This window comes from Salmo trutta, chromosome 38 (genome assembly GCF_901001165.1).
Source record: "Salmo trutta chromosome 38, fSalTru1.1, whole genome shotgun sequence".
In the NCBI taxonomy this organism is placed as follows: domain Eukaryota; kingdom Metazoa; phylum Chordata; class Actinopteri; order Salmoniformes; family Salmonidae; genus Salmo; species Salmo trutta.
The window spans coordinates 26,641,376-26,665,594 of record NC_042994.1 but is presented as its reverse complement, the minus strand read 5'-3'; the positions used below and the strand labels follow the sequence as shown (position 1 = coordinate 26,665,594).

Below are 24,219 nucleotides of genomic sequence, written 5' to 3'. Positions count from 1 at the left end.
TATAAATAAATGTGATTGATTGATTGAATTGTATTTTGTAAATGATTTGGATATTGGGAAATGAATTTGATTACATTTGATTGGATACCTCATTTGCATATTGCTAATTTCATTTGATTACGTGATTTGAATATTGCTAATTGAATTTGACTATATAATTTGAATATTGCTAATTTAATTTGATTACATGATTTGAATATTGCTAATTTAATTTGATTACGTGATTTGAATATTGCTAATTTGATTACATTATTTGAATCTTGTTAATTGAATTTGACTACATGATTTGGATATTGCTAATTGAATTTGACTACCTAATTTGAATATTACATTTCTTGATTCTAAGCTTAATGTCTCTATTTGTTCCCTCAACATGGTGGGATCGTCTGTTTCTGTCTCTCTAGTCTACCCTCTTCTGTTGCTGTCTCTGTGTTGTCTGTTTCTGTCTCTATCCATCTACCTTCTTCTGTTGCTGTCTCTGTGTTGTCTGTTTCTGTCTCTATCCATCTACCCTTTTCTGTTGCTGACTCTGTCTTGTCTGTTTCTGTCTCTCTCCATCTACCTTCTTCTGTTGCTGTCTCTGTGTTGTCTGTTTCTGTCTCTCCATCTACCCTCTTCTGTTGCTGTCTCTGTGTTGTCTGTTTCTGTCTCTATCCATCTACCTTCTTCTGTTTCTGTCTCTCCATCTACCCTCTTCTGTTGCTGTCTCTGTCTTGTCTGTTTCTGTCTCTCTCCATCTACCCTCTTCTGTTGCTGTCTCTGTCTTGTCTGTTTCTGTCTCTATCCATCTACCTTCTTCTGTTGCTGTCTCTGTCTTGTCTGTTTCTGTCTCTCTCCATCTACCCTCTTCTGTTGCTGTCTCTGTCTTGTCTGTTTCTGTCTCTCTCCATCTACCCTCTTCTGTCACTTTCTCTGTCTTGTCTGTTGCTGTCTCAGGCTCTCGTTTGTTACTGTCTCCTTCTGTTATGACCTGTTCTGGTGTCTCTCTCCGTCATATCTAATTCTTCTGTTGCTGTCTCTGTCTTGTCTGGTGTCTCTCTCCATCCCCTATTCTTCTCTCTGTGTCTTGTCTGATGTCTCTCTCCACCCCGTATTATTCTGTTGCTGTACCTGCATCTGCATTCAGAATGTATTCAGACTCCTTCACTTTTCCCACATTTGTTATAGCCTTATTCATTTTTTAAATTGTTTATTTTACCCACTTTTTCTCCCCAATTTCGTGATATCCAATTACTATCTTGTTTCATCGCTGCAACTCCCAAATGGGCTCGAGAGAGGCAAAGGTCGAGTCACCCACATCACCCACCAAACCGCGCTCCTTAACACCCGCCCGCTTAAACCGGAAGCCAGCTGCACCAATGTGTCGGAGGAAACACTGTTCAACTGACAACCGTAGTCAGCCTGCAGGAGCCCGGCCCGCCACAAGGAGTCGCTAGAGCGGGATGAGCCAAGTAAAGCACCCCCGGCCAAACCCTCCCCTAACCCGGACGACGATGAGCCAATTGTGCCCCGCCCTACGTTACTCCCTGTCACGGCCAGTTGTGACACAGCCCGGGAACGAACCCGGGTCTGTAGTGACGCCTCAAGCACTGTGATGCAGTCCCATAGATTGCTGCAACACTCGAGGCCCACAGCCTTACTCTAAAATGGATTAAATAGTTTTTCCCCCTCATCAATCTACACAGAATAACCCATAATGACAAAGCAAAAAGAGGTTTTTAGAAATTGTTGCAAATGTGTATATATACACAACAAAACTGAAATATGACATTTACATAAGTATTCAGACCCTTTACTCAGCACTTTGTTGAAGCCCCTTTGGCAGCGATTACAGCCTCGAGTCTTCTTGGGTATGACGCTACAAGCTTGGCACACCTGTATTTGGGGAGTTTCTCCCATTGTTCTCTGCAGATCCTCTCAAGCTTTGTCAGGTTGGATGGGGAGCATCGCTGCACAGCTATTTTCAGGTCTCTCCAGAGACGTTTGATTGGGTTCAAGCCCAGGCTCTGGCTGGGCCATTCAAGGACATTCAGACTTCTCCTGAAGCCACTCCTGCATTGTCTTGGCTGTGTGCTTAGGGTCGTTGTCCTGTTGGATGGTGAACCTTCGCCTTAGTCTGAGGTCCTGAGTGCTCTGGAGCAGGTTTTCATCAAGCATCTCTCTGTACTTTGCTCCGTTCATCTTTCCCTCGATCCTGACTAGTCTCCCAGTCCCTGCCGCTGAAAACATCCCCTCGGCATGATGCTGCCACCACCATGCTTCACTGTAGGGATCGTATTGGCCAGGTGATGAGCGGTGCCTGGTTTTCTCCAGACGTGACACTTGGCATTCAGGCCACAGAGTTCAATCTTGGTTTCATCAGAACCAGAGAATCTTGTTTCTCATGTTCTGAGAGTCCTTTTGGAGCCTTTTGGCAATCTGCAAGTGGGCTGTCATGTGCCTTTTACTGAGGATTGGCTTCCGTCTGGCCACTACCATAAAGGCCTGATTATTGGAGTGCTGCAGAGGTGGTTGTCCTTCTGGAAGGTTCTCCCATCTCCACAGAGGAACTCTGGAGCTCTGTCAGAGTGACCATCAGGTTCTTGGCCACCTCCCTGACCAAGGCCCTTCTCCCCCATTGCTCAGTTTGGCCGGGCAGCCAGCTCTAGGAAGACTTGGTGGTTCCAAACTTCTTCCATTTAAGAGGGATGGAAGCCACTGTGTTCTTGGGGACTTTCAATGCTGCAGAAAGGTTTTTGTACCTTCCCCAGATCTGTGCCTCTACATAATCCTGTCTCTGGGCTCTATGGACAATTCCCTCGACCTCATGGCTTGGTTTTTGCTCTGACATGCACTGTCAACTGTGGGACCTTATATAGACAGGTGTGTGCTTTTCCAAATCATGTCCAATCAATTGAATTTACCACAGGTGGACTCCAACCAAGTTGTAGAAAAATCTCAAGGATGATCAGCAGTGTAACAGGGGTCATATAAAGGGGACCAAGGCACGGCGTGTAGAGTGCTCATACTTAACTTTAATGATAACACTTAAACAAAACAACAGCCAACAGTTCCGTCAGGTGATACTCACAAAACAGAAAACAACTACCCACAAAACCCCATAGACGAACCCCAACTTAAATATGATCTCCAATTAGAGACAACACGAACCAGCTGCCTCTAATTGGAGATCATCCAAAACTCAACCTAGAAATAGAAAAACAAGAACAAAACATAGAAACAAAAAACAGACTGCCCACCCATATCACACCCTGACCTAACTAACCAGAGAAAAAACAGCTCTCATAGGTCAGAGCGTGACAAGCAGCTTGTGCTGGGGACAATAAAAGGCCACTCTAAAATGTGCAGTTTTGTCACACAACACAATGCCACATGTCTCAAATTTTGAGGGAGTGTGCAATTGGCATGCTGACTGCAGGAATCTCCACTGGAGCTGTTGCCAGAGAATTTAATGTTAATTTCTCTACCATTTCTCGTTTTAAATAATTTGGCAGTACGTCCAAACGGACCTCCACATCCAGCTTCTTCACCTGCGGGATTGTCTGAGACCAGCCACCCGGACAGTTGATGAAACTGAGGAGTATTTCTGTCAGTAATGAAGCCCTTTTGTGGGGAAAAACTCATTCTGATTGGCTGGGCCTGGCTCCCAAGTGGGTGGGCCTATGCCCTCCCAGGCCCACCCATGGCTGTGCCCCTGCCCAGTTATGTGAAATCTATAGATTAGGTCCTAATTAATTTATTTGCATTGACTGATTTCCTTATTTGAACTTTAACTCAGTACAATTGTTGCATGTTGCGTTTATATTTTTGTTCAGTATAGAAGTGTTCAGAAACATAATCTATTCTCACAATAAAATTACAATAAAAGTGACTCCAATATGTTATTCACCATTTTTAAGGCCTATTGGGCAAAATATAATCCAAAACACAACCAAAACAAACTGCAAATACATCCAACACGTTTTTTTTAGACTCAAAAGCTTGATGTGGTCAGTGACTGAGAGGAGTATGGTACCAGACATGAATACATCATAAATTAATTTGTCCTCATGACTTCACATGGACTAGATCCATAGAATGCCCTCATTTTATTTTAAACGGTAAAACAGATGAAAACTTTCTTTAAATAAAAGGTGCCATTCTGTAATTTAGCTTCCCTGTGTAAATACACATTGAGGTGAATGTATCAAACTCTGGCAGTGTGTGTGTGTGTGTTTGTGCGTATGTGTTAATCATGTGCTATTTGCATATTTTATCTTACATAATGTGGCTTTTTCAGAGGAGTATCAATAAGACGGCTAACTTTGATAAAGAACCCCAAATAACTACTGATTTTCTGGTTCATTACAAAACGTTTTTGGTTGAGTCAATTTCAAGCTTGTATTTTAATTTTTTTCCCCTCAGAATATTTAGGCAAGTAAGCTGGCTAACTCATTGACCCTGCTTTCTTCTGTATGCCTCAGGTCTAAGTGTGTTAACTTTATTAGGATCCCCATTAGCTATTGCAGCAGCAACTCATCCTGAGATACACATAAAACAAATAAATGCATGACAGTTTACACAACTGTTATAGACAACATAAGATAATATTACATTACAAATACAATTTAAAATGATGTCATTGCATATAGAAAAGTACTGGTAAGAAGTAAGAGAACATGAGATCTGGTTGTTTTGCAATGACTCACGACAGAATAAACAACGTAGTGAATATTTGTCTAATCTTCGTTACTCACTCCAGTCAGCAGATGGCGACTTAAGTCTTTCAGTTGAGGCCTCTTGCGTGACGTATAATCTAGTGGACGGGACGCTTCTTCAACAGCAACAAGGCTATTGATTCAACCACCTCGCTAGCCAACATAAAACCGAAATATTGACGTTTCTTTGGCAATTTTTTCGTATATTAATCTAGGTGTTTTAAACACAATTATGTTTACGTATCTACTGATTTACTTAAAAGTAATTTGCTTGTTAACTTTGCAAAAAACGTGTTAAGTTTGATACTGAGCCAAGCACTAGGCTTGTCGCTAATGCTAACATTCCCGACCATGAGCTCACTAAGCTACTCTCCTCCAGCTAAAGAAGAAGAGGGCTGCTGGTCGGAGAAAGAAGCTCTGGGTCTGAACATTGTCGTAAAAGAAGAGGAGAATATTACAGTGAAAGAAGAGGAAGAAGCTTTCAGAATAAAACAGGAGGAAGAGGAGGCTTTCATATTGAAAGAGGAAGAACCTTTTGCAGTGAAAGAGGAAGAGGAGGCTATCTCAATAAAAGAGGAGGAGGAAGACGTATTGGGGGTGGAGGAAGAGGAGACAGAAGACCTGATTAACATCAGTGAGTACTGGTTTAAAAACAGGGCAAAAACTCAACACTTGTTGAACTAATGTGTGTTTTATCACCATGGAATTCAGACATTAAAACCAGGGATGTAGCGGACTGTAAGCACTGTTTCAACACATTTTTATTTTGTTAACTGGCGTTTACCCACTTATTGCGTTCCCAGTGTTGATCAGAGCTCAGAACGTTTATATTCTTGATCGGAGTTCTTATCGCGTCTGCCTCTTGGCCAATGAGTGGAATCATGAACAGTTGTTTGTAAGTTATGTTTGACTGCGCCCCCCCGGGATTTGTCTTGTTAGCAGCACGTTGCGTTTCTTTTACGCCTGCTACGTTAGTTTTTGCAGGGGTGGGTATAATTTGTGGTACATTCCAACAGGAATCTGTTCCAAAAACGTTGTAAATAACAAGGTTGCCAACAAACAGCTCATACAAAGTTGTATAGTGGCAGAATAGGATACTGGTTAAGGAGTTTATTCCCGAAAAATGTCTGTCCTCACTCTGGTAGCCTGGGGACAAACATTAAGGATAAGCTACATGGTGAGTTGATACCTATTCGGCAGCTAGTCAGTTAGCTAGTTAGCTAGGTGAATTATTCATGCTAATTTGTATGCGTTGTTTGTTGGCAACCTTGTACTTTACGAAGATTTTGGAACAGATTCCTGTTGTGACGTTCCACAAATTATACCCACCCGTTTAGCAGTACATTCACCACTCCATGCTCTCGCCCTGTCCCGGGACAGTTCGAGGGCCACTGAGATGTACTGCAGACCAACAGCAGGTGGCTATACAAGTAGGCAACTAGACACCGCTGCTGACAGACTAGTGGGTTTGTGAGATTCTGGATATAAAGTATAATCTGAATTATTTTGGATACAAAATAATCTGAAACACAACCAAAACAAACAGCAAATGCATCCAACAAGTTTGTAGAGCCACAAGCTTAATGTAGTCATTGCGTGCTAGGAATATGGGAACAAATACTTTTTAAAATAAGTAGGTGCCAGGCACACCGGTTTGTGTCAAGAACTGCAACGCTGCTGGGTTTTTCACTCTCAGCAGTTTCCAGTGTGTATCAAGAATGGTCCATCACCCAAAGGACATCCAGCCAACTTGACACAACTGTGGGAAACATTGGCGTCAACATGGGCCAGCATCCCTGTGGAACACTTTTGACACCTTGTAGAGTCCCATGCCCCGACTAATTGAAGCTGTTCTGAGGGCAAAAGTGGGTGCAACTCAATATTAGGAAGGTGTTCTTAATGTTTTGTACACTCAGTGTATGTTGCCCTAAGAGTTGTGAGAAGTTGGTAGAATCTTATTCCAAATGATTCACAGCTGTAATGGCCGCCAAAGGTGCATCTACCAAGTATTAACTCAGGGGGGTGGAGAATAAAATCCTATTGTGATATTAGAATGTTTTTATTTATTTAATTTTCAATCAGCAACATCTTAAAAAGGTCAAAGAGGATGTAGCCCTGTAATACTGTTGAGATTGTCTAGCAGATTTAAGTCAAAACTGTAACTATGGAACATTCACTGTCTTCTTGGTTAGCAACTCCAGGGAAGATTTGGGCTTTAGTGTTGTAGGATATTGTCCTGCTGAAAGGTGAATTCCTCTCCCTGTCTCTGGTGTAAAGCAGACTGAAGCAGGTTTTCCTCTAGGATTTTGTCTGTGCTTAGCTCCATCCCCATTTATTTTCATCCTGAAAAATCCAGAAAAACTCCCTAGTCTTTGCCAGGTGTCAGACATACACATAGCATGATGCAGCCACCACCATGCTTGAAAAATAATGAGGCAGGTACTCAGTGATGTGCTGTTGGATTTTACCCAAACATAAGACTTTGTATTTAGGCCAAATAAACATGTTGCATACAAGATGGATGTTTTGGAATATTTGTATTCTGTATATTTGTGTTCTTATTTTCACTCTGTCATTTAAATCACTACAATTTTGTTGATCCATCCTCAGTCTTCTCCCATCACAGCCATTGAACTCCAGAGCTGTTTTAAAATCCCCAGTGGCCTCATGGTGACATCCCTATAGATGCAAATTTCCTTGTGAAGATATCTGCCCCGTGCTTCTACACCCATGCATATAGCCTACTCTATTTAATTGAGACCACCTGACTAATGGCCTCATGGTGACATCCCTAAGCAGTTTCCTTCCTGTCCTGCAGCTCAGTTCAGAAGGACGACTGCATCTTTGATATGTCTGGGGGGTTTAATACATCATCCACAGCATCATTATTAACTTGACCGTGCTTAAGTATATATTCAATGTCTGATTTGTTATTGTTGCCCATCGACTAATCACCGTGCTTCTTTGAGGCTTTTGAAAAGTTCCCTGGTCTTTGTAGTTGAATCTGTGCTTGAAATGTAATACTTGACTGAGGGACCATACAGAGGAAGGGTTAGTCATTCAACAATCATGTCAACCCCTATTATTTCACAAAGAGTCCATGTAACTTATTATGTGATTTGTTAAGCTACATTGTACTTCTAAACAAAGGGACTGAATACTTATGCAACAACTATTTCTAGATGTTCTTTTCACTTTGACATTATGTGTAGATATCTGTGTAGATCAATGACAAAACAAATTGCAATTACATCTGTTTCAATCCCACTTTCTTGCGCAAGACAATTTGGAAAAAGAAATTCGAAGGGGTGTAGATTTTCTATAGGCACTGTGAAATGGGCCACCAGCAAAACAATATCAAGGAAATAAAATGCAGCCTATAACATGACTGAATTTTATGAAATGTTGCAAAGACTGGCCTGAGGTTAGTGAGGGATCTAGTCCAGATTAAACCTAATAGGAAGACAGTTTTATTTAATGGAGGTTTCATTCAGGTCTCTCTGTTTAACCAAATACTCTGTCTTTGGCAGGAGAGAGACCAGACTCTGACAGCGAGAAGAGTCCTTTAGGGGAACCAGACCCAGAGACGCCCAAACCAGCAGGACCACACCACTGCTCTCAATGTGGAAACAGTTTTTCTACGTTAGGGAACCTAAAACGTCATGAGATGGCACACACAGGAGAGAAGCCTTTCCAATGTTCCCAGTGTGATAAGAGTTTTACCCAGATAGGGAGCCTGAAAAGGCATGAAGGAATACACAAAGAAGGGAGGAAGACCTACCACTGCTCTCAGTGTGGAAAGAGATTTACTCAGTTAGGGAGCCTGAAAACACACAAGACAATACACACAGGAGAGAAGCCTTTCCAATGTTCCCAGTGTGATCATAGTTTTACCCAGATAGGAAACCTGAATAGGCATGAAGGAATACACACAGGAGAAAAGCCCTACCAATGCTCTAAGTGTGACAAGAGATTTTTACGATCACAGTACCTAAAATCACATGAGATGACACACACAGAGGAAAAGTCTTTCCACTGCTCCCACTGTGGAAAGAGTTTTACTCAGTTACGGAGCCTGAAAAGACATAAGAGGACACACACATGAGAAAAGCCCTACCACTGATCCCACTGTGGAAATAGTTTTACTCAGTTAGGGAGCCTGAAAATGCATAAAAGAAGACACTCTGGAGGAAAGACATACCACTGCTCTCATTGTGGAAAGACATTTTCCCAGTCAGAGGACCAGAAGTCACATGAGAGAATAGAGAGGCTATGTTCTGACTTATGTTTTTGACTGAGAATTTGTGGTTTTGGTTATGCCACATTAAATCATATTGTTTATAATAAATCAGAGTCTATTCCCTTATGCAATTTATGTTCCTCTAACTCCCCTGAGTGTCTCTGTCAATTCAACAGCTATTGTATGCAGCAATCATGTGCCTATAAACCAGAATTATACTATTAACACTGAGATGGTTTGCCCTCGTAAGAAGTCCACTGTGTGCATATCACCCTGCACTAACATTAATAACATGAGCATGTCTACTTCCCAAATCCAATTTTATTTGTCACATACACGTGTTTAGCAGATGTTATTGTGGGTGTAGTGAAATGCTTGTAACAATTCGAATCTGAGAAAAGTGCTACAAATAGTCCACGTTAACACGTGTAGCCTTAGAAACAAGGGTCATGAAATCAGTAAGTCACTAGTAACAGATAACATTCATATACTATCTCTGAAACTCACTTAGAGAATAGCTTTGATGAATCAATGGTAGCAATACATGGTTACGACCTCTATAGAAGAGACAGAAATTTCAATGTTTATACTCAGTCATATTACTGTTAAGCTCAGAGAGGATCGGATGTCAAATGCTGTGGAAGTACTATGGCTACAGGTTCACCTGCCTCACCTCAAGCCCATTCTTGTGGGAAGTTGCTATAGACCACCAAGTGCTAACAGTCAGTATCTGGATAACGTGTGAAATGCTTGGTAATGTATGCGATGTCAACAGAGGTATATTTTCTGGGTGACTAAATATTTACTAGTTTTCATCAAGCTGTTCACTCAAGAAAACGCTTCCAACTGTAACTAGTGCCTGCATCCTGGTTCAGGTTATCAGTCAACCTAACAGGGTATTTACAAACAGCACAGTAATGAAATCATCCACATGTATTGATCACATCTTTACTAATGCTGCAGAAATCTACTTTAAAGCAGTATCCATATCCATCGGATGTAGTGATCACAATATAGGAGCCATATGTAGGAAAACTAGAGGCTGGGCCTAACATAGTGTATAAGAGGTAATACAAGAGGTTTTGTAGTGATTCCTATGTTGAAGATGTAAATAATATTTGTTGGTCTGTGGTGTGTAATGAGGAGCAACCAGACGCTGCCCTTGACACATTTATGACGTTTCATATCCCAGTTACTAATAAGCACGCGCCCATTAAGAAAACGACTGTAAAATCTGTCCAAACCTTGTGGTTTGATGAGGAATTTAAACATGGTATGGTTGAGAAGGAGGATGCAAATCATTTTATAACATTTTTGACATGCGTTTTTCTGGATATTTTTGTTGTTATTCTGTCTCTCACTGTTCAAATAAACCTACCATTAAAATTATAGACTGATCATTTCTTTGTAAGTGGGCAAATGTACAAAATCAGCAGGGGATCAAATACTTTTTCCCCCCACTGTATTATATTACTTCCCCCATTATATTATATTACTGGGTGCATAAAGCTAATATTGGATCTGACCTCAACTTTACCCAAAATGCTGTGCTGCAGGATGACACAACCTCTTTCCCTCTTGGGTGCCAAGCTAATATTGGATCTGACCTCAACTTTACCCAAAATGCTGTGCTGCTGGATAACACACACGCTAAAGTGCAGACATGCACATAAAAAAATATATGTTTTTATTTTTGGCCTAAGTTTTGACTTTTTTTTCTCCCAAATTAATTTTTTTCTGTTCTGTGTTTTCCGGGAATAGGTTATTAACGTTCTGCTGATTTGTGAAGGTTCTCTCGTGATCCACAGGTTACTGTAGGGCGTGAGAGGTATTTAAATTAGTTGATTGACCTGCAAAGCTTGTGTGTGTGTGTGTGTGCTTGTATCAGAGCCCAGATGATTTGCAGTAGTCCTACCTGAGATTACAGCACCATGCAAAGCTTGCGTGTGCGTGTGTGTGTGCTTGTATCAGAGCCCAGATGATTTGCAGTAGTCCTACCTGAGATTACAGCACCATGCAAAGCTTGCGTGTGTGTGTGTGTGTGTGTGTGTGTGCTTGTATCAGAGCCCAGATGATTTGCAGTAGTCCTACCTGAGATTACAGCACCATGCAAAGCTTGCGTGTGTGTGTGTGTGTGTGTGTGCTTGTATCAGAGCCCAGATGATTTGCAGTAGTCCTACCTGAGATTACTGCACCATGCAAAGCTTGCGTGTGTGTGTGTGTGTGTGTGTGTGTTTGTATCAGAGCCCAGATGATTTGCAGTAGTCCTACCTGAGATTACAGCACCATGCAAAGCTTGCGTGTGTGTGTGTGTGTGTGTGTGTGTGTGTGTGTGCTTGTATCAGAGCCCAGATGATTTGCAGTAGTCCTACCTGAGATTACAGCACCATGCAAAGCTTGCGTGTGTGTGTGTGTGTGTGTGTGTGTGTGTGTGTGTGTGTGTGTGTGTGTGTGTGTGCTTGTATCAGAGCCCAGATGATTTGCAGTAGTCCTACCTGAGATTACAGCACCATGCAAAGCTTGCGTGTGTGTGTGTGTGTGTGTGCTTGTATCAGAGCCCAGATGATTTGCAGTAGTCCTACCTGAGATTACAGCACCATGCAAAGCTTGCGTGTGTGTGTGTGTGTGTGCTTGTATCAGAGCCCAGATGATTTGCAGTAGTCCTACCTGAGATTACAGCACCATGCAAAGCTTGCGTGTGTGTGTGTGTGTGTGTGTGTGTGTGTGTGTGTGTGTGTGCTTGTATCAGAGCCCAGATGATTTGCAGTAGTCCTACCTGAGATTACAGCACCATGCATTCCTCTTCTATTCCCATGCTGGAGACTAGGGCTCGATTACAAACTGTTACAATGGTGACAACATGTTGTGGCTGATCATTTCAGCAGCGGGGGGCGAATGTGTCTAAGACCTGACTGGGCCCAGTACCGAACGGTATGGCTTGTTATATTGTTGTGTTTGTGTACTTGAGGAACATGTAACCTGGTTTACTGTCAATTACCTTATGTTGGGGACTTTCATCAAGGACAGAGTTTCCTTCAGTTGGGGACTTTCATCAAGGTCAGAGTTTCCTTATGTTGGGGGCTTTCATCAAGGACAGAGTTTCCTTATGTTGGGGGCTTTCATCAAGGTCAGTGTTTCCTTCAGTTGGGGACTTTCATCAAGGTAAGAGTTTCCTTCAGTTGGGGACTTTCATCAAGGTCAGAGTTTCCTTATGTTGGGGACTTTCATCAAGGTCAGAGTTTCCTTCAGTTGGGGACTTTCATCAAGGTAAGAGTTTCCTTCAGTTGGGGGCTTTCATCAAGGTCAGAGTTTCCTTATGTTGGGGACTTTCATCAAGGTCAGTGTTTCCTTCAGTTGGGGACTTTCATCAAGGACAGAGTTTCCTTCAGTTGGGGGCTTTCATCAAGGTCAGAGTTTCCTTATGTTGGGGGGCTTTCATCAAGGTAAGTGTTTCCTTAGGTTAGATGCTTTGTGACACATTTATGTAGTGCTTATGAAGGCTTTATGATGCCTTTATAAGCTGCATGAACCTGTTGGGGCTAGGGGGGCAGTATTTGCACGGCCGGATAAAAAAACGTACCCGATTTAAACTGGTTACTACTCTTGCCCAGAAACGAGAATATGCATATAATTAGTAGATTTGGATAGAAAACACTCTCTAAAGTTTCTAAAACTGTTTGAATGGTGTCTGTGAGTATAACATAACTCATATGGCAGGCCAAAACCTGAGAAGATTCCATACAGGAAGTGCCCTGTCTGACAATTTGTTGTCCTTCTGTTGCATCTCTATCGAAAATACAGCATCTGTGCTGTAACGTGACATTTTCTAAGGCTTCCATTGGCTCTCAGAAGGCGCCAGAAAGTGGAATGGGGTGTCTGCTGTCTCTGAGCGAAGAACAGCAGGAGAATTTGTGAGTGGTCAGCCTGGGGACAGTGAGACTGAGAGGCGCGTTCACGAGAATTCTCAATTTTTTTCTTTCAGCCTTTGAATGAATACAACGTCGCCCGGTTGGAATATTATCGCTATTTTACGAAAAAAATAGCATAAAAATTGATTTTAAACAGCGTTTAACATGCTTCGAAGTACGGTAATGGAATATTTTGAAATTATTTGTCACGAAATACGCTCGCGCGTCACCCTTCGGATAGTGACCTGAACGCACGAACAAAACGGAGCTATTTGAATATAACTATGGATTATTTGGAACCAAAACAGCATTTGTTGTTGAAGTAGAAGTCCTGGGAGTGCATTCTGACAAAGAACAGCAAAGGTAATCCAATTTTTCTAATAGTAATTCTGAGTTTAGGTTGTCCCAAACTTGGTGGGTGTCAAAATAGCTAGCCGTGATGGCCGGGCTATATACTCAGAATATTGCAAAATGTGCTTTCGCCGAAAAGCTATTTTAAAATCTGACACCGTGATTGCATAAAGGAGTTCTGTATCTATAATTCTTAAAATAATTGTTATGTATTTTGTGAACGTTTATCATGAGTAATTTAGTAAACTCACCGGAAGTTTGCAGTGGGTATGCTAGTTCTGAACATCACATGCTAATGTAAAAAGCAGTTTTTTGATATAAATATGAACGTGATTGAACAAAACATGCATGTATTGTATAACATAATGTCCTAGGAGTGTCATCTGATGAAGATCATCAAAGGTTAGTGCTGCATTTAGCTGGGGTTTTGGTTTTTGTGACATATATGCTTGCTTTGAAAATGGCAGGGTACTCTCCTGACGTAAGCTAATGTTTTGCTTTCGCTGTAAAGCCTTTTTGAAATCGGACAATGTGGTTAGATTAACGAGAGTCTTGTCTTTAAAATGGTGTAAAATAGTCATATGTTTGAGAAATTGAAGTTATAGCATTTTGAAGGTATTGTATTTCGCGCCACGCGATTCCACTTTAACCAGATTGGTTAAAGTGGGACCGATAAAGGTCATAAAGGATATTAGTAAATTAAATTTGGGCAAAAAAGCAAACTCTGCTACATGCTTCATTGAATCAAGATGGCTCATTAATCATAAAACCCACTGATATTGCCAACTACTTTAATCATTTTTCATTGGCAAGATTAGCAAATTTAGGCATGACATGCCAACAACTAATTTTAAACCTACACATTCATGTGTAACTGACCACATTATGAAAGAAAAGCATTGTAATGTACAATTCCGCAAAGTGAATGTGGAAGATGTGAAAAAAATAATTGTTGTCTATCAAGAATGACAAGCCGTGGCCTTCCGCGGGTGGCACAGTAGTCGAAGGCACTGCATCGCAGTGCTAGCTGTGCCACCAGAGATTCTGGGTTCGAGCCCAGGCTCTGTCGCAGCCGGCTGCGACCGGGAGGCCCATGGGGCGACGCACAATAGTCCCAGCGTCGTCTGGGTTAGGGAGGGTTTGGCCAGCAGGGATATCCTTGTCTCATTGTGCACTAGCGACTCCTGTGGTGGGCCGGATGCAGTGCATGCTGACCAGGTCGCTAGGTGTACGGTGTTTCCTCTGACACATTGGTGCGGCTGGCATCCGGGTTGGATGTGCGCTGTGTCAAGAAGCAGTGCGGCTTGGTTGGGTTGTGTTTCAGAGGACACATGACTCTCGACCTTTGCCTCTCCCGAGTCCGTACGGGACTTGCAGCGATGAGACAAGACAGTAACTACTACCAATTGGATACCACGAAAAAGGGGGTAAAATATATTTTTTTTAAAGAATGACAAGCCACCTGGGTCTGACAACTTGGATGGAATAGTACTGAGGATTATAATAGACTATATTGCCACTCCTATTTGCCATTTTTTCAATAATAGGAAAATGTTTTCCCCCGGGCCTGGAGAGAAGCAAAAGTAATTCTGCTACCCAAGATTAGCAAACGCCTGTTACAAACCCTTAGAAAACTTTAGGATTTTTTTGTTGTTGACCAGATACAATGATATTTCACAGTAAACAAATTTGCAATGGACTTTTAGCATGCTTATATGTGAAGGGCACTCAACAGCACTTACTCAAATGACTGATGATAGTTTGAAATAAATTGATAATAAGAAGATTGTGGGAGCTTGTTTAGTTAGACTTCAGTACAGCCTTTGATATTATCGATGATAATCTGCTGCTGGAAAAACGTATGTTATGACATCCCCTGCTATATTGTGGATAAAGAGCTACCTGTCTAACAGAACACAGAGGGTTTTCTTTAATGGAAGCCTCTCCAACAAAATCCAGGCAGAATCAGGAATTCACAAGGGCAGCTGTCAAGGCCCCTTACTTTTTAACATTTTTACTAACGACATGCCGCTGACTTTGAGTAAAGGCAGTGTGTCTATGTATGCGGATGACTCAACACTATACACGTCAGCTACCACAGCGACTGAAATGACTGCAACACTTAACAAGGAGCTGCAGTTAGTTTCGGAGTGGGTAGCAAGAAATGAAAGTTACCTGCCTAACAGAGAACAGAGGGTATTCTTTAATGGAAGCCTCTCCAACATAATCCAGGTAGAATTCGGAATTCCACAGGGCAGTTGTCTAGGCCCCTTACATTTTTCAATTTTTACTAATGACCTGCCACTGGCACTGAGTAAAGCCTGTGTGTCTGTCTGCCGATGACTCAACATTCTACACGACAGCTACTACAGCAATTGAAATCACTTGATAAATCATTCACTAAGCCCAAAAACCTCAACTATCTTGTAATGAATAATGTGGAAATTGACTGAGTTGAGGAGACTAAACTGCTTGGTGTAACCCTGGGTTGTAAACTGTCATATCAATAGTCAACATATTGTTGCAATAGTAGCTAAGATGGGAAGAGGTCTCTCAATAATAAAGCGCTGCTCTGTTTTCTTGGCATTGCTATCATGTCCTACAGGCCCTAGTCTTGTTGCACCTGGACATACTACTACTACTACTGCCCAGTCATATGGCCAAGTGCCACAAAAAGGTACATGGGCAAATTACAGTTGGCTCAGAACAGAGCAGCACAGCTGGCCCTTATGTATGTGGAGAGCTAACGTCAACAACATGGATGTCAATCTCTCCTGGCTCAAAGTAGAGGAGAGATGTATCACTGCTTGTATTTGTGAGAGGTGTTGACAAGCTGAAAGCACAGAGCTGTATGTTTGAGCGACTAGCACACAGCTCGGACACCCATACTGTTCATACCCCACAAGACATGCTGTCAGAAGTCTCTTCACAGTGCCCAAGTCCAGAACAGACTATGGGAGGCGCACAGTACTACATAGAGCCATGACTACACGGAACTCTATTCCACGTCATGTAACTCAAAGTAAAGCAGTAAAATCGGATTTAAAAAACAGATAAAACTACACTTAATGGAACACACACACATGCTAATACCAGTTCTGTAAAGTACTTTAGAAAAAATACTTTAAGGTACTACTTAAGTATCTGTACTTTACTTTATTTTTCCTACTTTTACTTCATTTACTTCAACAGATCCACAGATGATGCAATCTCAATTCTTCTCCACACTGCCCTTCCCCACCCGGACAAAACGAACACCTATGTGAGAATGCTGTTCATTGACTACAGCTGAGCTTTCAACACCATAGTGCCCTCAAAGCTCATCACTAAGCTAAGGACCCTGGGACTAAACACCTCCCTCTGCAACTGGATCCTGGACTTCCTGACGGGCCGCCCCCCAGGTGGTAAGGGTAGGTAACAACACATCCGCCACACTGATCCTCAACACGGGGGCCCCTCAGGGATGCGTGCTCAGTCCCCTCCTGTACTCCCTGTTCACTCATGACTGCATGGCCAGGCACGAATCCAAGACCATCATTAAGTGTGCTGACGACACAACAGTGGTAGGCCTGATCACCGACAACGATGAGACAGCCTATGGGGAGGAGGTCAGAGACCTGGCCATGTGGTGCCAGGATAACAACCTCTCTCTCAACGTGATCAAGACAAAGGAGATGATTGTGGACTACAGGAAAAAGAGGACCGATCACGCCCCCATTCTCATCGATGGGGCTGTAGTGGAGCAGGTAAGAGTTCCTTGGTGTCCACATAACCAGCAAACTATCATGGTCCAAACACACCAAGGCAGTCGTGAAGAGTGCACGACAAAACCTATTCCCCCTCAGGAGACTGAAAAGATTTGGCATGGGTCCCCAGATCCTTAAAAAGTTCTACAGCTGCACCATCGAGAGCATCCTGACTGGTTGCATCACTGCCCGGTATGGCAACTGCTCGGCCTCCGACCGCAAGGCACTACAGAGGGTAGTGCGTACAGCCCAGTACATCACTGGGGTCAAGCTTCCTGCCATTTAGGACCTCTATACCAGGCGGTGTCAGAGGAAGGCCCTAAAAATTGTCAAAGACTCCAGCCACCCTAGTCATGGACTGTTCTCTCTGTTACCGCACGGCAAGCAATACCGCAGCGCTAAGTCTTTGTCCAAAAGGCTTCTTAACAGATTCTACCCGCAAGCCGTAAGACTCCTGAACAGCTAATCAAATGGCTACCCAGACTATTTGCATTGTCGTCGTCCCCTTTACGCTGCTGCTACTCTCTGTTTATTGTCTATGCATAGTCACTTTAACTCTACCTACATGTACATATTACCTCAATTACCTTGACTAACATTGACTCTGTACCAGTACCCCCTGTATATAGCCTTGCTACTGTTATTTTACTGCTGCTCTGTAATTATTTGTTTTTTACATTTTTATTTGTCATTAAAATGCAAATCAATTTATAACATTTTAGACATGCGTTTTTCTGGATTTTTTTGTTCTTATTCTGTTTCTCACTGTTCAAATAAACCTACCATTAAAATTATAGACTGATAATTTCTTTGTCAGTGGGCAAACGTACAAAATCAGCAGGGGATCAAATACTTTTTTCCCTCACTGTATGTACATTATGAATTAATGCTAGAATAGTAATTGTTCAAAAAATATGTTTGTTCTTTTCCCCATCTAGATCAAATCACAATTTATTTAAAGTGCATTTAACAAAGTCACAGCACACTTTATAGAGACAAAATAAGACAGAAAGCAAAATCAAATACTGTGAAAACAGAGAAATCTGTCTCTCTGTACTTGATTTCTCTGTTTTCACTGTATTTGACCTGTCAGGTGGATGGATTATCTTGGCAAAGGAGAAAATGTTTTTTTATGACATTGTTGGCCAGAATAAACAATGCAGTGAATATTTTTCTAAACTGCGTTACCCACTCCAATCAGCAGATGACGTTGTGAGATTCAGGTGAATGCTACTTGTGTGACGCATAATCTAGTGGACGGGACTTCAACAACAAAGCTGCTTATTTAACCACTTCGGTATCTTGCTAGCCAACAGAAAAGCGAAACACTGAAGCGCTTTAGCCCATTTTGGATATATTACTCTGTGTTTTAAACACAATTCTGTTTACGTGTCTAGTAACGTTAGTTAACTTAAACGTATTTGACAATTTGTTGAAATTGATAGTCAAACTAGCACTAAGCTAGTCGCTAATGCTAATAGCTAGCTAGCTAGCTAACGTCCCCGAAAATGAGCTCAGTAAGCTACTCCTCTGCTAAAGAAGAGGAGGTCTGTTGGACGGAGAAAGAAGCTCTGGGGCTGAACATTGTCGTAAAAGAGGAAGAGGGGGATATTACAGTGATAGGAGAGGAAGGGGCTTTCAAAATGATAAAAGAGGAAGAAGACGAGGAGGATGTTACAGTGAAAGAGGAGAAAGAAACGTTTGGAGTGAAAGAGGAAGAGTGGATAGAGACTGTTATTGTGGAAGAGGAGGAGATGGATGCTTTCAGAATTAAAAAGGAGGAAGAGGAGGATATCACATTGAAAGAACCGTTTGGAGTGAAAGAAGAAGAGGAGGTAGAAGCTTTCAGGATCAAAAAGGAAGAAGAGGAGGAGGATATTATATTGAAAAAAGAGGAAGAGCCTTCTAGAGTGAAAGAGGATGAGGAAAGAGAGGAGGAGGAGACTGAACAAGATCTGATGATCACCAGTGAGTATATCTGCTTTTATCAAAATAAAAGTCCTGCACTTGTGCCATATGTGCACAAAAAAGTAATAACTTTTATTTTGAAAGCAGAGAGAAAGTGGGTCTGGAACGTTTGGAAAGTCTGTTTTAATAATACGTTTGGAGTTAGCTATTTTGTCTCAAATTCTTCTCGTTTGAAAGACCAATCGTCCAGCTCACCAACTCAGTAAGTTAAAATGTCATTTTATTTCACTTCTGGCTTCTGACTGTCCAGTTTTTTTGTGCAACGCAATTGCGAGCAACACTAGTGTAAATACACCAGCATTGCTAAAAGCAGCTACAGTGAGAACCGTCTTTAAAACAGGGGCACAAACACTGCAGTTGTTCAACTAATGTGTCGTTTTGAAGAGTTATTCAACTGAAATCCTACACTTGAATATGTTGTTCAGTACTGTAAAAATGTTCAAGGGGCAATCTGCCTTTGGTACATGCTTTTTTTGGACTTTTACATGAACGAAGTGGCTGCGTTTCCAGATTCTCTTGGAGCCTCTTACAGATAGTGGCTGCGTTTCCAGATTCTCTTGGAGCCTCTTACAGATAGTGGCTGCGTTTCCAGATTCTCTTGGAGCCTCTTACAGATAGTGGCTGCGTTTCCAGATTCTCTTGGAGCCTCTTACAGATAGCTAGAACAACCACATCTTCTGCTTCTACTCTTCAGTAGAGCTCAGTAGAGTAGAGTTCAGTAGAGTAGAGTTCAGTAGAGTAGAGTTCAGTAGAGTAGAGCTCAGTAGAGTAGAGCTCAGTAGAGTAGAGCTCAGTAGAGTAGAGCTCAGTAGAGTTCAGTAGAGTAGAGCTCAGTAGAGTTCAGTAGAGTAGAGTTCAGTAGAGTAGAGCTCAGTAGAGTAGAGTTCAGTAGAGTAGAGCTCAGTAGAGTAGAGCTCAGTAGAGTAGAGCTCAGTAGAGTTCAGTAGAGTAGAGCTCAGTAGAGTAGAGTTCAGTAGAGTAGAGCTCAGTAGAGTAGAGCTCAGTAGAGTAGAGCTCAGTAGAGTAGAGTTCAGTAGAGTAGAGCTCAGTAGAGTTCAGTAGAGTAGAGCTCAGTAGAGTAGAGTTCAGTAGAGTAGAGTTCAGTAGAGTAGAGTTCAGTAGAGTAGAGCTCAGTATAGTTCAGTAGAGTTCAGTAGAGTAGAGCTCAGTATAGTTCAGTAGAGTTCAGTAGAGTAGAGCTCAGTAGAGTAGAGTTCAGTAGAGTAGAGCTCAGTAGAGTAGAGTTCAGTAGAGTAGAGTTCAGTAGAGTAGAGTTCAGTAGAGTAGAGTTCAGTAGAGTAGAGCTCAGTAGAGTAGAGCTCAGTAGAGTAGAGCTCAGTAGAGTAGAGCTCAGTAGAGTAGAGTTCAGTAGAGTAGAGCTCAGTAGAGTAGAGTTCAGTAGAGCTCAGTAGAGTAGAGCTCAGTAGAGTTCAGTAGAGCTCAGTAGAGTTCAGTAGAGCTCAGTAGAGTAGAGCTCAGTAGAGTAGAGTTCAGTAGAGTAGAGTTCAGTAGAGTAGAGCTCATTAGAGTAGAGCTCAGTAGAGTAGAGCTCAGTAGAGTAGAGCTCAGTAGAGTTCAGTAGAGTAGAGTTCAGTAGAGTAGAGTTCAGTAGAGTAGAGCTCAGTAGAGTAGAGCTCAGTAGAGTAGAGCTCAGTAGAGTTCAGTAGAGTAGAGCTCAGTAGAGTTCAGTAGAGTAGAGTTCAGTAGAGTAGAGTTCAGTAGAGTAGAGTTCAGTAGAGTAGAGCTCAGTAGAGTAGAGCTCAGTATAGTTCAGTAGAGCTCAGTATAGTTCAGTAGAGCTCAGTAGAGTAGAGCTCAGTAGAGTTCAGTAGAGTAGAGCTCAGTATAGTTCAGTAGAGTAGAGCTCAGTAGAGTAGAGCTCAGTATAGTTCAGTAGAGCTCAGTATAGTTCAGTAGAGCTCAGTAGAGTAGAGCTCAGTAGAGTAGAGCTCAGTATAGTTCAGTAGAGCTCAGTATAGTTCAGTAGAGCTCAGTATAGTTCAGTAGAGCTCAGTAGAGTAGAGCTCAGTAGAGTAGAGCTCAGTATAGTTCAGTAGAGCTCAGTATAGTTCAGTAGAGCTCAGTAGAGTAGAGCTCAGTAGAGTAGAGCTCAGTATAGTTCAGTAGAGCTCAGTAGAGTTCAGTAGAGTTCAGTAGAGTAGAGGTCAGTAGAGTTCAGTATAGTTCAGTACAGTAGAGCTCAGTAGAGTAGAGTAGAGCTCAGTAGAGTTCAGTATAGTGCAGTTCAGTAAAGTACAGTGAAGTAAAATACAATAAATTAAACAGGTACTCAAGTGTGCTCTGCTATACTGTATTTCAACGTCCATGGATGTCTGGTGTCCGTCGGTGCTCAGTGGGTGAGAGGGCTGGTTACAGTAAATGGAAATAAAAGGCTTGATTTTTTGGGCAGTAACAGAATGATAACTTTTAATCACTAAATAATTCATAAACACAATTGAATATCAGTTAAAACACTATGTTATTGTTTGGTCTACTTTTTACTTGTTACTTATGTGAACTTATATTATCCACCCTCCTCAAAATATTTTAATGATATGTTTGTTTTTAGTGACAAAATGACAAGGCACTGCCACCACTTTCTTAAAGACATGCTCCGGAACTTTGGTGACTACTAAGCGTTTTGTAAACCTTCCTCTTTGAGCCGGATGTGTCTGTGTAGTTCATACATGCATAATCTATGAGAAGAATCAATATCTTACCTCAATTAGCCACGAAAATTCCTAGTTTAAAAGTGACAGTTGTGCTGCGCCATTCTCCCTACATTTCCCCCCACGTGGGCCAGCCCCCTAGCAATTCAAGTTCAACAAATGAGCTTCAGCCCCCCACCATATGAGTGATGGCTTGCAAGAGGCTCATCATGCACCCACAGCAGAGCAAAAAGAGAGTAATATCGTGGTGCACAAATCTACATGTGACAGTGCGTGATTTTCATGGACAACTTTTGGCTTGTGAACACTACTTTAAGAAAAAAGTATTCAAAAGTGAAGGAGAATCTCTTTAAACGTACAGAAGGAAAATAAAGCATCTGAAACTAAGTATAATAGTTACTTCAACATGATTGTTTTGATGCAGCCTGTTTCCAATACCTTTTCAGGCTGTTTCCAATCAGGCTGTTTCCAATCAGGCTGTTTCCAATACCTTTTCAGGCTGTTTCCCATCCCCTTTCAGGCTGTTTCCAATCCCCTTTCAGACTGTTTCTAATCCATTTTCAGACTGTTTCCCATCCATTTTCAGACTGTTTCTAAGATCCCTTCTACATCTGTTTATTTCTGGTAGATATTTTTGAAGACTGTTTTGATGCAGGCCTATTTCTAATACCGTTTCAAACTAATTCTGGTAGATGTTTTATAAGACTGTTTGACCAGAAATGTTTGCTTATGCCACAAATGATTTGCATAACAACAGTGAAGTTCAATAGTGTTTTCAATTAGTGTTTATTCAGGTCTCTCTGTTTAAATAAACCCTCTGTTTGTCTTTGGCAGGAGAAAGATCAGACTCAGAGGAACCAGAGCCAGAGACGTCCAAACCAGCAAAACGACACGACTGCTCCCACTGCAGGAAGAGTTTTACCAAGTTAGGGAACCTGAAAAGACATGAGAGAACGCACACTGGAGCAAAGCCTCATCACTGCTCCCAGTGTGGGAAGAGTTTTACCCAGTTAGGGAACCTAAAAATACATGAGAGAATACACACAGGAGAGAAGCCTTACGAATGCTCTCAGTGTGGAATGAGTTTTACCAAGTTAGGGTACCTGAAATCACATGAGAGAACACACACAGGAGAGAAGCCTTTCCACTGCTCACTGTGCGGAAAGAGTTTTACAGAGTTAGGCAACATGAAAAGGCATGAGCGGACACACACAGGCGAGAAGCCTCATCACTGCTCTCAGTGTGGAAAGACTTTTACCGAGTTAGGGAGCCTGAAAATACATAAGAGAATACACACAGGGGAGAAGCCTTTCCACTGCTCCCTTTGTGGAAAGAGTTTTACCGAGTTAAGCAACCTGAAAAAACATGAGCGGACACACACAGGAGATAAGCCTTTCCACTGCTCCCTGTGTGGAAAGAGTTTTACAGAGTTAGGGAGTCTAAAAATGCATAAGAGAATACACACAGGTGAGAAGCCTCATCACTGTTCTCAGTGTGGAAAGAGTTTTACCAAGTTAGGGAACCTGAAAATGCATGAGAGAATACACACAGGAGAGAAGCCTTACCAATGCTCCCTGTGCGTAAAGAGTTTTACCTCATTAAGGCAATTGAAAGAACATGAAAGAATCCACACCATAGAGAAACGTTAGCAATGCTCCTAGTGTGAAGTCATATTTATTTACTCAGTTTTATGTACTTTTTGTGCTCCCTGAAAATTGAGACCTGCCACTTTGCCACATTGTTAATTCCTTGCCTTTTCTCGGTGATATAATGACACTCTATTTTAAACCTACAATATGTAACTTTTTGGGCAAACCTGACACACATTCACATAGAAATATGAGTTATAGATCTGTTAGTCTCATTGAAAGAAAGTCCAAGAAGCTGTAGATCTGTTCCATGTGTGCAATTTCTATGCTTCCCTGTTCTGAAGTTTAGTTTTTGTTTCTTTTACTTTAGGTTTTGTACACCAGCTTCAAAACAGCTGAACAATATTGGGTTGTGTAAAATATATTTCAGTGGTTTAGATGGTACAATGATTCTCTACACAATGACTGCTTGTTTTGTCACAAACTGAAATTAGGTGAACTGCTAGAATTTAGGAGCCAGGAAATGGTGGAGCGATTTCTGCATAGTGCATCTTTAAGTTGATATGAGTGTGAATACATTGAAGCAGCATATCAACTTGACATCATGTTTTAGGTTACACTGGGGAGTAGAATAATATTTTACCGTGGCTAATTATGTATATAACTTATTATTTCACATGGGGGAGATTTTGGAAGCTAAAAGACTAGCTTGCTTGCTGTCAACTAGCTGCTGTCAGAATAACCCACAGCCTACTGGCACAAAACGAGGTAAGAACAAAACAAGCCATTCATTACAAATAACTATTATTTAAATATGCAGTTGGTTTTCTTTCAAATTAGCTTCCAGTGGGGAATGATGGGCTTCTGAGTGGCGCAGTAGAATAAGGCACTGCATCTCAGTGCTAGAGGCGTCACTACAGACATCCTGGTTCTATTCCAGGCTGTATCACAGTGGTCTAAGACACTACAGACCCTGGTTCGATTCCAGGCTGTATTACAGCGGTCTAAGGCACTTCATCTCAGTGCTAGAGGTGTCAGTACAGACACCCTG

At 41.8% G+C, this 24,219-nt stretch overlaps 2 protein-coding genes across 2 annotated transcripts; both read left to right on the top strand.

The window, feature by feature from the left end:
- The first annotated feature begins 4,738 nt into the window (after positions 1-4,738).
- Positions 4,739-9,068, top strand: LOC115177818 (gastrula zinc finger protein XlCGF17.1-like). The gene is made up of 2 exons (XM_029738801.1): positions 4,739-5,331; positions 8,228-9,068. The coding sequence occupies exons 1-2, from the start codon at positions 5,031-5,033 to the stop codon at positions 8,800-8,802; spliced, it is 876 nt and encodes a 291-aa protein (XP_029594661.1). The 5' UTR covers positions 4,739-5,030; the 3' UTR covers positions 8,803-9,068.
- A 13,326-nt stretch (positions 9,069-22,394) lies between these two features.
- On the top strand, positions 22,395-23,612 carry LOC115178569 (zinc finger protein 239-like; the record flags this gene model as incomplete). The annotated part of the gene is made up of 1 exon (XM_029739824.1): positions 22,395-23,612. A coding segment is annotated over one exon (834 nt), but the record flags the coding sequence as incomplete, so codon positions are not given.
- Between the last annotated feature and the right edge of the window lie 607 nt (positions 23,613-24,219).